Source organism: Haemaphysalis longicornis, unplaced genomic scaffold, assembly GCF_048455015.1.
Source record: "Haemaphysalis longicornis isolate Haplotype H1 unplaced genomic scaffold, Haemaphysalis longicornis Haplotype H1 scaffold_8, whole genome shotgun sequence".
Classification (NCBI taxonomy): Eukaryota; Metazoa; Arthropoda; class Arachnida; order Ixodida; family Ixodidae; genus Haemaphysalis; species Haemaphysalis longicornis.
The window spans coordinates 46,788,979-46,801,679 of record NW_027526445.1 but is presented as its reverse complement, the minus strand read 5'-3'; the positions used below and the strand labels follow the sequence as shown (position 1 = coordinate 46,801,679).

General features: G+C 53.4%; 1 protein-coding gene across 2 annotated transcripts in view; it reads left to right on the top strand.

The window, feature by feature from the left end:
* The first annotated feature begins 18 nt into the window (after nt 1-18).
* Actn (alpha actinin) overlaps nt 19-12,701 on the top strand; it is a 125,230-nt gene continuing 112,547 nt past the window's right edge. For both annotated transcript variants that reach the window (XM_077681801.1, XM_077681802.1), the window contains exon 1: nt 19-443. In XM_077681801.1, coding sequence (XP_077537927.1) covers nt 342-443 — 102 coding nt within the window. In that variant the 5' untranslated portion in view covers nt 19-341. The remainder of the gene's footprint in view (nt 444-12,701) is intronic.

Here is a 12,701-nt window from a genome sequence, read left to right as displayed (position 1 = left end):
TTCCCATTGGCTGGTCCGCTCCGGAGAGATGCTTTTTCGCGAAAAGCACTAAATATACTCGCGCCGGTGGCCGCGGTTTGCTTCGGAAGGTTATCCATCGTGCAGGACCGCCGTGGGAGCCCGGGCACCGAGCAGAGCGCCTGTTTGATCCCCGGACGGAAAGAAAAACCGTGCGCGATTCGAAGAGTAACCGACGACGAACGCCGCCGTGGTGACTACGATCAAGTTCCGGCGAACCGCTGGCTAAACGTTACACGAGAACACGACACCGACCCCTTCGAGTGTGCGGGATTCTCGCTGTGTTTTTGTAGCGAGCTTGCCGCGCGACTGAGTGCTTGAAGATGGGAGACGTAGGTCCGTACTCCGACGGCTACATGGAACAGGAAGAAGAGTGGGAGCGCGAGGGACTACTCGATCCGGCTTGGGAAAAACAGCAGCGCAAGGTGAGCTTTCTTGGTTCGCCAACCTCCCGCACCAAAACCGTCTTTCCGCTGCCGCGTCACGGAGTGCCGGCGTTCCCAGCGTCTGCTATCGCAGAGATTGTCCTCTGCGCGTAGCATTGTTGAAGCTTAGGCACGCACTCGGCCTTCCTCTCCGTTTCTTTTTGCGAGGAGCGTGGGCCTCCCGAGCCGCCGTCAAAACACGTCAACGGGCGCCCGGCAGGGGCGAGCGATTACAAGCCCCTCGCCGCCGCCGCCGGCAGCGCAGCCAAATGTGTCCCTCTCAGCGGCGCGCAGGCCTAACGGATCGCGTTGCCTCGCCCGAGCTGCTGCTGCTGCTGGCGGACGAACTCCGTTTCCTGCGCCCGCTTTTGCAGTGCACGCTCCAGAAACAGCAACGACGGTACGAAAAGCGGATCGCGGCGAATCGTCTGCTCGCATCGGCCGCCTGCTGTAGTTGGCAACGTTGTCGCCACTCCGCGTGGCGTCAAATTTCCCGAAAGGCCAAAAAAGCAATTCGCATCGCTTGGCGCACCTTGAGCGTGATTGCTGTGCTGTCTACTGGTTAAGTTCTTTATTTTGAAAACTGTGGAGGGGGCTGATACGTTTTGCACGGGCAAAGTCTCGCCGTACTCTGATTATTGCTGGAACTAAATCTTGGCATCAGGTTCCCGTCCATAGGTTGGGTTTGGAACTTCGGTCTTTAGATTATTTCAGTGCAACGCCGGCCATCAGATTTGACCGCTACTTATCGAGCCGTGAGGCACACACTCGAAGGTACTTTTCCTAGGAAGCCCGAGGAAAAAGTGCGTTTCGCTGTAAGCGCGCCGTCTTCTGCTTAGTGATGCTCTGACCCAGATCTGGCGAGTAAATCCAACCCTCCTTGCCGGCCGATGCTCTGGCGTTTTTCTTTTTTCGTCCGTGCGTGGAGTGGTGATATAACACGGGCCACGGCGTTTTTATCCGTTTCTTTCTTTTTCCCAAGCCAAGCGAGTTCTGCCGAAGCACTCCTGGCGATGTCCGGTTCTGATAGCTCGCCCGACGGTGCGGGGGAAGTCGTCATCGTAAAGCTCTCGAAGTGCAGACTTGCATGAAAAGAAAACGGAACGCACGAGGAAAGAAAGGTAGTCGTAAAGATGTCAGCTGAGCGGGGCGCGTCGTTTGAACGGTTGTCTGCGGCGGTTACTACCTCCAGTTATACGGAACGTGTAAAGGGACCAGTGAAGTCTTCCGGTCACAAGTTTGTGATGTTTAGTGTAAAGTTAGGAGGCGACAGTAATAGTGTGACTACGCTGAACGCCCGTGTTACGTTCGCGCGCTGGTTCAGTAAAGACGAAAACAGACGACTGAAACGTCTTGAGGATGTTGGTCTAGACCACGGTCCACGGTCGTGGTCTAGACATTGCCAACCGACGGCGGTCCCCTGTGTTAATGATACAACGAGGGTTAAACAAAATATTGAGGAAAAAAAAAAAACTGCTACGAAAGGCAGACGTCGATAAGTGTGAGTGAGGGATGCTGTGCTCTAGAGAAATGCTGGTCGTTTTGTACGCCGTACCAAATACCAAGTTCGTTCGTTTCCGAGCAGGCATTCTACTCCAGTTCGCGTCCGCAGTATGCCGCAGATAAAATTTAGTAACGCGCATGCGTCGTAGCGCTTAATCATTATCTGTAGCGGCTCTCAGAGACAGCGGTTGAGAACTACTTGACGCGTAACCTATTTAGTGGCCCTGGAAACATTCGTCGGAGGACAACGAAACTTCTTGCGGGTTAACTCGATACGCTGTCGAGTACGATATGCTCTGCCGTCCATTCTCTTCGTGGTGGCCGTTAATGCCTGCTAATACTTTCATATGGATGATCCTATTTTATTTGATAAAGCAGTTTAATAGGCCGCGCGAAAATTTTCGAACTGCATGCAAAACTAAAAAAAATTCCCCTCTTGCTTTCGATTGTTACTTTGGATGTCTGTCATTGACTGATGAGCCTTGGAGGCGTAGGCATAATTACACGTAGCCCGAAAAGAAAAGTTCGTCGGAAAAGGATGTCGGTTACGAAAGTGGAGAGATTACTTTTGCGATTCGGTCGGTCGATAGGGTGATTAGTTCTACTTTTATATCGACTGCAGCGATATGTTCGGGTGAACAGTATCGCCTCCAGTCACAGCGGAGGTGAGATTAATTTTTCTTTTTTTTTCCCCCTTACGGCCAAACCGAGAAAGTGAACTTTGTGCTAATACTTCATTGTGTCCGTATATTCATCGTAACTGGGCATTATCGGCTTCCGCAAGATCGATTGCGTGTCTGCGCATACCGATCGACTTCACTGTGCGATAACAGAATCTGCCCTCTAATTAATGCCCATCTTGCAGAAGATATAAGCCCATCGGCGGACATTAGGACGACAATAATTCGTCTTGGGGTCCCCGGCTGATCTTTTCGTGTCGGAGTTTTTGCCCAATTTGGCTGTGTAATGATGGGCGTGTTGACCGGTCACGAGAGGTCGAGGGCGTTTTTGTCGGGTACGGTATTTATTCTTCGTGCGAAGCTGCTTGGCGGAAGGAAATTTGCGGGCAAGGCGAACTTGAAAGTCGCCGAAGAGGTTTGTAGCTGAAGAATACTGAAGGGCGTAGTTATGTCAGTGACTGCCCTTGAAACTTGCACAGTGCGGCCAACGGTGCTGGATTCGTTGCCGTTGGAGGGCGAAAGTCATACTACTTGGCGTTAGGCAGAAAAAGGGAAAACTAGAAGCTATGTCTTAGCGGTTCAAAGCACCTGAAAATGTTTTTTTGCGGCACACGAGTCACACTACAGGGCACATCCCTTGGCATAGTTCGCGGCCGTGTGCGAGCGGATTGGCGGAGAAATGGTATTAATGCGCGCTTCGCGCGTTTCTGTACCGTCGCGCCGCTACTACGGTGGACTCCCGTTGAGACGAGCGACATTTTTGCTCTCTTGTAATGTCCACAACGTAAAAAAATTCTCCGCTTATTAAGACGAATTTCTGATAATACGAACACATTTTTACGGTCCCTTCGACTTCGTCGTAACGGTAGTCTGCTGCATTACGTTTCTAAGAACATTCTCCTACGCGTGTGGACGCGCCCACCCCAAGGAAAGGGTGTCACTCTCAAAAAAGCATCTCGAAAACACCGAGTTAGGTTCTGAGAAAGCCTTTTGCCTTTCGGCTCTCTGTCGCCTGCTTCGACCTTGTGCAGTTGCTTCTTCCCGCGTTCCATGTCGTTTAATCGGCGTCGGCGTTCTCTATGCTGCGCGCGAGTTCCTGCGAAGTTCCGAGCGCCCTTCCTCCTGTCTCAGCATTCAGAAAGTACAAAAGAAAAAAGAATAGTTAAAGAAAGACAGTTCGAGAACGTAGTCGCGTTCGTTAGACGTGCCGTGGGTGGTTTCTTCTTTTACGAAGCGCGTATTACCCTCCAGGGAGACTCTTGCTACGCCTGTCGTGCCGTGGCGGCGGGCTTTGGGAAAGGCGAGGCCGCGGCGTCTCCTTTCCCGCGTCTCGAGCTCTGGCTCGGAGCCCCCCTTTCGCCGCCAGCGGGGCCGCGGTTCAGTTCCCGATTTGGTGCTCGCTGGAGACCCTCTCCTCCGGGGAGCTCGGATGACACGCTCTCCGAGAGCACGAACGAGGCTCGACTCTCGCGGCCGGGGAGGCAGGGGCGGCGGCTCCCCGCCGTGTCCTATTGCTTTAGTCGCGCGCGCTCTGCGGAAGCTCGCACTTGCTCTGGCGAGCGCGAAAGTGTTCATAAACGCCGCGGGTGTTGGTGTGTGCGTTTTATCTCCTCGCTGAGATACACGCCCAAATAATCCATTTTCACCTCGGCACAAAATTCTCCCGTTATTTATTTATTTTTTGATTGGGGGGGGGGGGGGGGGAGGGGTGCGGAAAGCTTAATTTATAAGTGTGAGGCCAGTCTTATACGTTGTATAGGTGTGTAAGTAGTACATCGAATTTCCGGCCTTGCTTAGCCGCGGTTGCTTGAACGCTGCCGGCTTTTCCGGCCGCGTCGTATACACACTTCTCCGTGTCCTTCGTAATACCTGTGGAATATGCTGTCTGCGCGAGACTCTGCCACTGTCCCAAAGCCTTTGGACGCCCCTCTGCCCATAAGAAACGAACGAAAAGCAGATATTGCTGATTCTCAGCCAAGAATTGTGAGCTGGCCCGAGTGGTCTGCTGAGTTTTGGCACCAACGGTGCCGGAGGGCCGAGACGTCCGGAACCATCGCGCACGCTCATCCACGTCTCCATCGGGGCCCCGTCTCCTCGTCCTCCGTTGTCCCTCGTCTTTCCTGCTCAGTATTTCTCCTCCCTTAGTTTCCGTTTCGATGACGTCCTGTACTGGACAGGTGACAACTGAAGGGCCAGATTTTTTTAAGAATAGTGAGGAGCTGTTGTCCTGTCTGTCCTGCAGAAGCGAACGGCCAGCGAAGCTGCGGGGCTACCGAGCAGCTCGTTCAATACCCTCAGTCTCTCGTTCGTTCATGCTGCGTCTGGCTGTGCGCGTGTTCATGGCGTGGCCTTGAAGCTTGTTCACGCGTTTCTTCTCCCGGGAGCCCAATGGGAGAGGCGTCCTCTTTGACCTGGAGCGGCTGTGTCGCGTTCATTCTCTTGACTAGGTTTGTTTTCCTTAACGTATTCTTATTGTATGACAGCACGTGAGCGACTGTGTGGCGCACATTCGCTTCTCTTCCACCTCCTTTCTGCATTCAGATGCCAACCAACAAGAGGCTAGCAGCTTCGATGTAAATAAAAAAAAATAGCAGTGGCTTAGCTCGGCTATGTCAGGATATAGGTAGCTTGAGCTATGGTTCAGCTGGTTATTTTTAGGGGTCCTGGTTGTCTAGGGTTAGCTGATTATCATGCTTACTTCTGCTAAAACGATTTGCAGTCCAGTCCAGTCACTGCTCCTCGCGCATGCGCAGCACGGCTCTCCAGGAGCCACGCGAAACGGCTATCAAGCGGCTCCGGCGCAGCGTCAGACTTGGCTATCTGCGCAAGAGGCGCACAGCTGGGCACGCGCCGGCGCCAGTGCGTCTGCCGCGGCTGCGACGTCACTCCTCTGGAATGCGCAGACCGGCGAATGTGCAGACCCAATTCTCCACGCACCCGTACTACAATTGGATTCCAATTCAATGCTTCTCGCGCTTGCGCAACACGGCCCTTCAGGGTCCACGCGAAACTGCTCAATCTCGGCCAGTGTAGCTTACGCTACAAAATAAAATACCCTTTGCGGTGTCCCACTAGCTAAGGACCTGGGAGCAAGAGGTCTCGAGTTCGATGCCTAGCCGTGGTGGATGCGAAGTACAAGTACGTGCGGGTTAGTACCTGTAACGCGTTGGTCAGGCCCGATGTAAAACCGAGATTTGAAGGTTTCGACCCGATGTTGGTGTCTTTGGGGAAGGAGTGCGGCAAGAAGCGAGCAGGAAGGAAAGCGAAAGGAGGGGCCCCTGCGGCATCTCGCGCTGATTTATCTCGAGACGCCTACTGTGCGTCGCTTGCAGGTCATTCGCTTCCGGAACGCTCCGCGGGGTGTGCGGGGGTGGACCGTTAGGACGAAGAGGCTGCCGCGACGCGAAACAATGGCGCGCCCCTTGTGCGATGAAATTCTAGCTCGGAGAAGCCGCGAGGACGCGCGCCTTAGCGCATGCAACGCTTCGTTGATTCGTGCGCTGCGCGAAGCCGCTGCGGCGCGTCAACGTCGAATCACTGATCGACGATGTGCGAAGGGGGGGGGGGGGGGGTTGTAAGGGTGTAATTGTGAGCCCTAACTGCCGTTCTTCGTTCGAGGTGAGACCCCATTCGTGCTTATCTAAACAACTGGTGCCTAATCCAGCCCCACCTTTTGTGCAAAGGCTGAGAGTATAGTGAACTATTCTAGTTCACTATAGCTGAGAGTTCCTCCGTGCGGTTATCGCCAATATTTGAAATTTCGCGCGCATTGGGGAATACCCGTACCATTTTCAGTTCACTAGGGGCTACACTGCAATGTGTACTCAAGGCAAGCGCGAACAAGATTGGGTTTGGGTTGTTTGGTTGTGGCTCGTTCTCGTCATGCGAGATAAGCGCGCAGTTTCCGGGCGTGTGTCGGGGTCATTGACGCCGTGGTCTGTAGCGTTTTCCGCTTGTATGCAGCGCAGTAAACCTCCTTTTTGCGAAACTAGGCGAACGCGCTTCTTACTCTCACAGGTTGACATCTAAGAGCTAAACGCAATGGAAGCCACCTCGTGTAGACAGACGCAAACACTTATTCAAACCTCCACGGCTAAATCCTCGTGTTTCCTGGAAAATGGCGTCCAGGTTGTCCAACTCGCAGCACGTCGGTACATCGCCTGGCAGTGCAACAGCAATTGGCGTGTAGACAAAACACGAGAGTAGTAGTAGTAGCACCTTTATTGGTAAGGAGGGCCAGAGGCCGGTTTAGGGAAGGGGGAGTAGGGGAGGGGAATGCAGCGTCTTTTACAGGGACGTGGCAGCTTGCAGGGACCAGAGTCGACCCCAGCTACACTGCCCGTGCTAGGCCACTTTTGGTAGCAAACAGCCCTATTTTGTGCAGTAGAGGTTTCTCCATAGTATGATAGTCTTCTGGGGTGCTTGTGGGCGCGTGGAAAGGTGTAATGATGTCTGAGCGATGTTGCGAGAAGAAGGAGCAATCCCGAAGGATATGGTTGAGGTCTGCATACGTGAGGGTATTGCAGAATGTACATTTGAGAGGCAGATTGGGTGAGAGCCATTTTCGGATTATGTGCGGGGTGTAGGCGGCATTTGCTAGGAGCTTGTTGAGAAATACCTCACCGGCTCGTGGCAGAGGAGGAATGCCGGTTAAGTACCCTTGTGGGGTGGCAGCGATGTAGCGGTTCCTCTTGTCGCGTTTATGTCGAAGTAACTGCAGGGAAGGAGGTAGCGGTGACGGAGTCGGCGTGCAGGGAACCAGCGGAGGTGTGATACTGCTCTCCAAACACGAGAGAAAAAAAAATTAGACTATGGGAGGCAGCCCATGGCCAGATCTAGCGTCACTAAATAAAGGCTTTTAGAATATTGGCACTCTTTTCTCTCATTATGTGCCGCCAGGATTTTCATTGGTCGGTCGGCACCACGTGATATTTGCTTACGTATGGGCGCAGCCATTTCCCTGGGCGCCTCTGCTCTCTCTCTCTCTCTCTCTCTCTCTCTCTCTCTCTCTCTCTCTCTCTCTCTCTCTCTCTCTCTCTCTCTCTCTGCTGCGCGGACGCCAGAGCGACCGGTCACACTGCCCGTCAAACCGGCGGCGGTTTCGTTGGGAGAGATGGCAACACTGCAAGCCAGAAACAAAATGGCCCCCAGACGTTCCCTTGTGCACGAAATGGCGGTACTCTTAGGCGTAGCTTATTTAGTGACGCTAGCCAGCTCGAGCCGGGACGACCAGATCCATCTGGTCAACCTGGCCCTGGAGAAGGCCAGAGTCAGTGGTGTCCTGGTATAGGTACCCTATTCATCAGCGACTCCGAAGGTCCTGTAGCTTATTCGTTCATTCATTGGGCGCGAAGGAAAATAACAGTGCGGGGAAAAATCAGCGCGGACTGGGGCTCGCCACTCGCAAGGAACGGCAAGCTCGTTTTAGCAGCGCCTCGTGTGGTGTCGTCTCCAGGGGATTCTTACCTGCGACTTGCCTGCTGCAGCGGCGTTATCTGAACGACGTGCGCGCGGTTGCTACGAGCTCTGGCTTCCACCCTTTCACGGCGCGCGTCCGGGTGGGTAGGGTTGGTAACAAATGCCTAGGGTACGAGTCGTTGCGATTGCAACAAGCGTTCGCAGTGCGGCGGGGCGGGGGGAGCCGTAACGCGATCAACCGAGTCGTAACGCGCGCTGCTGTGAAGACATACATACGACGCAGTGCGCGCACGGTACGGCTGCTGGCGTCGCTGCCTTGGTGATTGTCGCCTCGTGCAAATAGCTGCGTGAATGGTACTCGAGGCGCGCATGTGACCCACTTCCGGATTCCAGCAAGCTCTGTGCGCGAGCTGTGTTTGTACGGCCGACTTTTTCCAGATGCACTTGTGTTCTCTTTGGAGTCGCTTCGTTTGGTATCACGTTCGAAGAGGGGGCGAATCCGAAGCATCAGGAGCAGTCCCATGCAGGGTTGTCATAATTTATAACGTAAGTCGACATAATTCGAAACTAATTCGAAATGGCTGTTAAAACAGCCTCGCCTGTGCCCTCGAATAAAGTGGATCATTGTTACCCGACTAGCTCTTCGTCGAGTTGTTGCTTCGCCAGTTCCTACATCGCTTTTACATGCTACCAGCGCCGATACTGCTGTCAATAAATGTAGGCTAGTGGCTCGAGCTAGTACCATTTCGAGGTTGACGAAACACCATCTAGCCCAACCTAGCCCTTCTAACTCTTCCTTTGTTTGTGTCCCCTCGTTGACCCACCCTGTTATCGTAGTGGCGGTGTACAGTAACCGAACGTTTTCTCGGGCTCCGAAAATTCGTACTTTGATGGATTCGTACTTTCCGAAAATTTGTAATTTCCCGAGGAACCGCCACTTGTCCCACAGGAGTAATGACTCACGGATTTTACAGACTGCTCTTTTGTTCGGGGTATTTTTCGCTCCTCTCCAGATCCGAAAAATCGGTCGGCTGCTGTCTATGCAGCTGCACAAAAAAAAAAAAAAAAAAAAAAAACTCCGCTCTTGTTGAACCAGCTAGTGCGGGGAATTCGTGCGAGCGCTTTTTTTTTTTTTTTTTTTGATGTCGTTTTGAGCTTTCTCTCTCTCGCTCTCTCTCGACGCCCACAATAGTGCGAAATTTCCGCGCACACGTTGCTGATTGCTCCGGTTGGGTAAGTGTATAAGCGTATAGGTGTTCAGGTGTAACGCCGCGTACGGCGCTGTCGGGATGGGGGTGCAAGCGTGCCTGCTGCGCTGATACAATGCGGCAGGCTGTTACGCAAGTCGGGGTCCCCGCTGATCTCGACCGCAGCGAGGACCAAAACAATGGAGGGGCGACAGGAAAAGAAAGGCGCCGACAAACGGCGTCGCGTGATCGACGCCGGGGAAGGCCGTTGTGGCGGCGCACCACCTCGGAAGGAGAAGGCGGGGCCGATCGGCCGCTCTCGGTGCTGCCAGCGTGCGGAATTCGACCTTGACTTTGACCCGGGGCCATGTGGAGCGTGACGGCCGCGCTGTGGAGCGGGCACACGCCCCCGTGCATGCGCGCGCTTCTGCGCGCTGGCTAGCCGCATCGAAAACACCGGAAACGGCGCGGTAACTTCTCTTCTCGAGCTGGGTGATGATGGCCCGTCTCCGTGCTCCGATCGCTGCAGGGCGCTGTCATCGCGCCGCAACGCGATTCGTGCAACCAGCAAGCCCGGAAGCGCTTTTGCGAGCTGACTCCGAACGAAAGACTCAAAGTGCACGCGCTCGATAAAACTGTGCGTAACGGAGCAGTAGAGTGCGCGCGTGTGTGGAATTTGATAGAAGTGTGGAGAATATTGCATTCGATTGATTGTAGGCATTAACGCGCTGACGCAACGCGGGCGAGGAGGCGCGCCGTAGTGGAGGGCTCCGGATTACTTTTGACCACCTGCAGGGGATCTTTAACGTGCTCCGAAATCTCGTACACACGGGCGATTTCGCTTTTCGCCTCCATCAAAAAGCGGCCGCCGCGGCCATGAATCAAACCCGCGACCTCGTGCTCATCAGCGAGAATTTTTCATTCAGGTGTCGGCACGTGTTTACTTGACCATACGGATTTGAACGGCGTGCCCTATTCTCTTCGAGCCGCAGAACATCGTCGCAAAATTTACGGGAGCATGAAGAACGCAGCGGATTTTGTTGACGAGCAGCACGCGTTATTGGAATTGCGAAAGAACGAATGAGAGAGGGGGGATCTCAGCAATGCGAGTTATCCAAACCGCCTTATGAAGAAAAGTGCACTGGGTATGGCTCACGAAGAGAAACGCAGAAGAAACGTACAGTTTGACGTGAAGACGGGACCGTCTTCACGTCAGCGTGTACGTTTCTTCTGAATCCGTCATCGTGAGCCATACCGAGCGCATTTTCCCTTCGTAAGGTGTTTCATCAACTAGCCCGGCACCGAGCATTAATCAAACCACGAAACCATTTAAATTGGCAGTAACTGTGTAGTTCAGCGTTCATATGTGGGCGCAAACAGGGGTCAGAACAACTTTTCCGAATATGGAACTATTGCTGCACACCTGGTATCGTTATGCCAACAGCGCGACCACTCGACGAGGTAATTGTCAAACGCTCCCTCCCTCCTCGGTCCCTGCATTGGTGCTCGCATTTCTTGGTGTAAGCCTTTATTTAGTGACGCTAGTGTCTCAGCTTCGCGGGTTCGATTCCCGGCCGCGGCGGCCGCTTTGCTGATGGAGGCGAAAAGCAAAAACCCCCTGTGTACGAGATTTCGGCGCACGATCCCCACTCCGGAGCCTTCCGCTACGGCGCGCCTCATCGCCTGCGTTGCGTCGGCGCGTTAAACCCAAGAATCAATCAATAGTGTCTTAGCTTCGCCTGATTCTCAGTGCAAGAGTGTACCAGTACACTCTAGTAGTGATGGTATGCGTTCGCCATCTTTCGTTTCTCCGCGGCCGCCCCGGCGTTCCCGCATTGTCGCCCTCTTCTGGTGTCACCCGTATACAGCTCTATGCCGCTTCTGTACTCCCCTGATGGACGATGCGTTGTTTTGTCCCCCCGTGGCTCATAAGTCACCGCAAGGACGTTCCAGGGAAGAGTTGTGTTCGCATTGCGCAGTGCATCAGAGTGCGATACGTCTTCTGCGACGTCGTCCTCTCGGGCCTCTGATGAACTCCTTGATGAATGCGTAGTCAGTTAACGAAGCAGAGGGTTATTTGTAGTTATGCGTTCCGGACCTGCAGCACATCGGCTACTAGACACGTTTTAGTGCGTGCATGGCTGCGGATTAATTTCGACCAGGCTTGGGATTCCTTGCAGTGCTCCGAAATCTCGCCCCGAACAAGACGGGACGAAAAGGCCTGCCCTCACCGTCGTAGCGCTGCTTCTTCTTCTTTTTTTTTTAATTGAAGATGGGCCCTGTTTGTCGCCGAAGGCCCGCAAAAAAAGAAAAAGAAAAGAAAGAAACGATGCATACGCGCGTTGAAACGGACCGAGCATCCGTGCGTGACTTTCTTATCAGGGATGTGTATACATGTGCGAGCTTGCTCGGAACTCTGAACCAGCGCGGAGGAAGCGGGAGCGCGGCATTTGCTGGATGCATGCCTTCTTACAAAACTCGGGAGATTTCTCATACCTAGCTTCCTCGCTCAAAATTCCGACCTCTCAGGAACCTAGCAAAACCACTTTAGGAAAGGGATATTTGGCATAAAGTATAGTCAACGTGAAGATGAAGACACTAAAAGAACTCCAGTTCCGGGCACTAGAAATTTATCAATTCGGTCAGGAAGAAACGGGCTTTATTTTCAAAGCTGACAGCCGACTGGAGCGGAGTTTCTGTGTTAAAGATCGCCTTCGGGAATTTGCGTTTTAAGTGCAGAGCACTTTAGGCGCTCGCCTTGTCGTCCTAGCTCGCTCGCTTGACTCAAGTATATAGAACACCAAGGCGGCGTCCCGGGGTTACGCTGTTCGCAGCGTACCCCAGGGGCTTTGAAAGCCAAACGGTTTATATAGTCATAAGCGTTCGAAACTCGTGAAACGCTGGCGCTTGCCATACATCTCCCCGTTGTTTAGCGCAAAGAAAACTACAGGTACATTTGAGGAAGAATACTAGATGTAATTAACTGACAGCGCCCGCGTTCCTTTAGTTAAGGACGCCCGTTGGGTTGATTTGTACGATAGTAAGCGAAAAAAAGTGGCAGTGCAACGCCGGCGCGTGCGGGGAGAAAAGCACAGAGGGAATAGAACTCCCACTGGCGCAGTTTCAGGCAGGGGCGCGCGAGCACTGCGAAGGCGGGAAATTGGAATTGCGTGGGGTGGTAGCAGTAAGCGGATAACGACGCTGCAGCCCCTTACGGCGAATCACTGCTCCGCACTTCTGACAGCTTTCACATTGAGTGGAACCGCTTTAATTTTGTTATATTTAGGAAAAGAGACTACCCGTAAGCCTGCTCGCGTGCATTGAATGCGAAAGCAGTTCGGCTGTCTCTGGTGATGCTTGTCAAAAAATTTCCGCGCCTTCCCGCGAGGGGAACACGAGTAAATGCAGAGCATTGGGGGTCGTTAACGCCGCGTAAAGTCGCGTTAGGGTGGGTAGTTGGGTCGTACTTG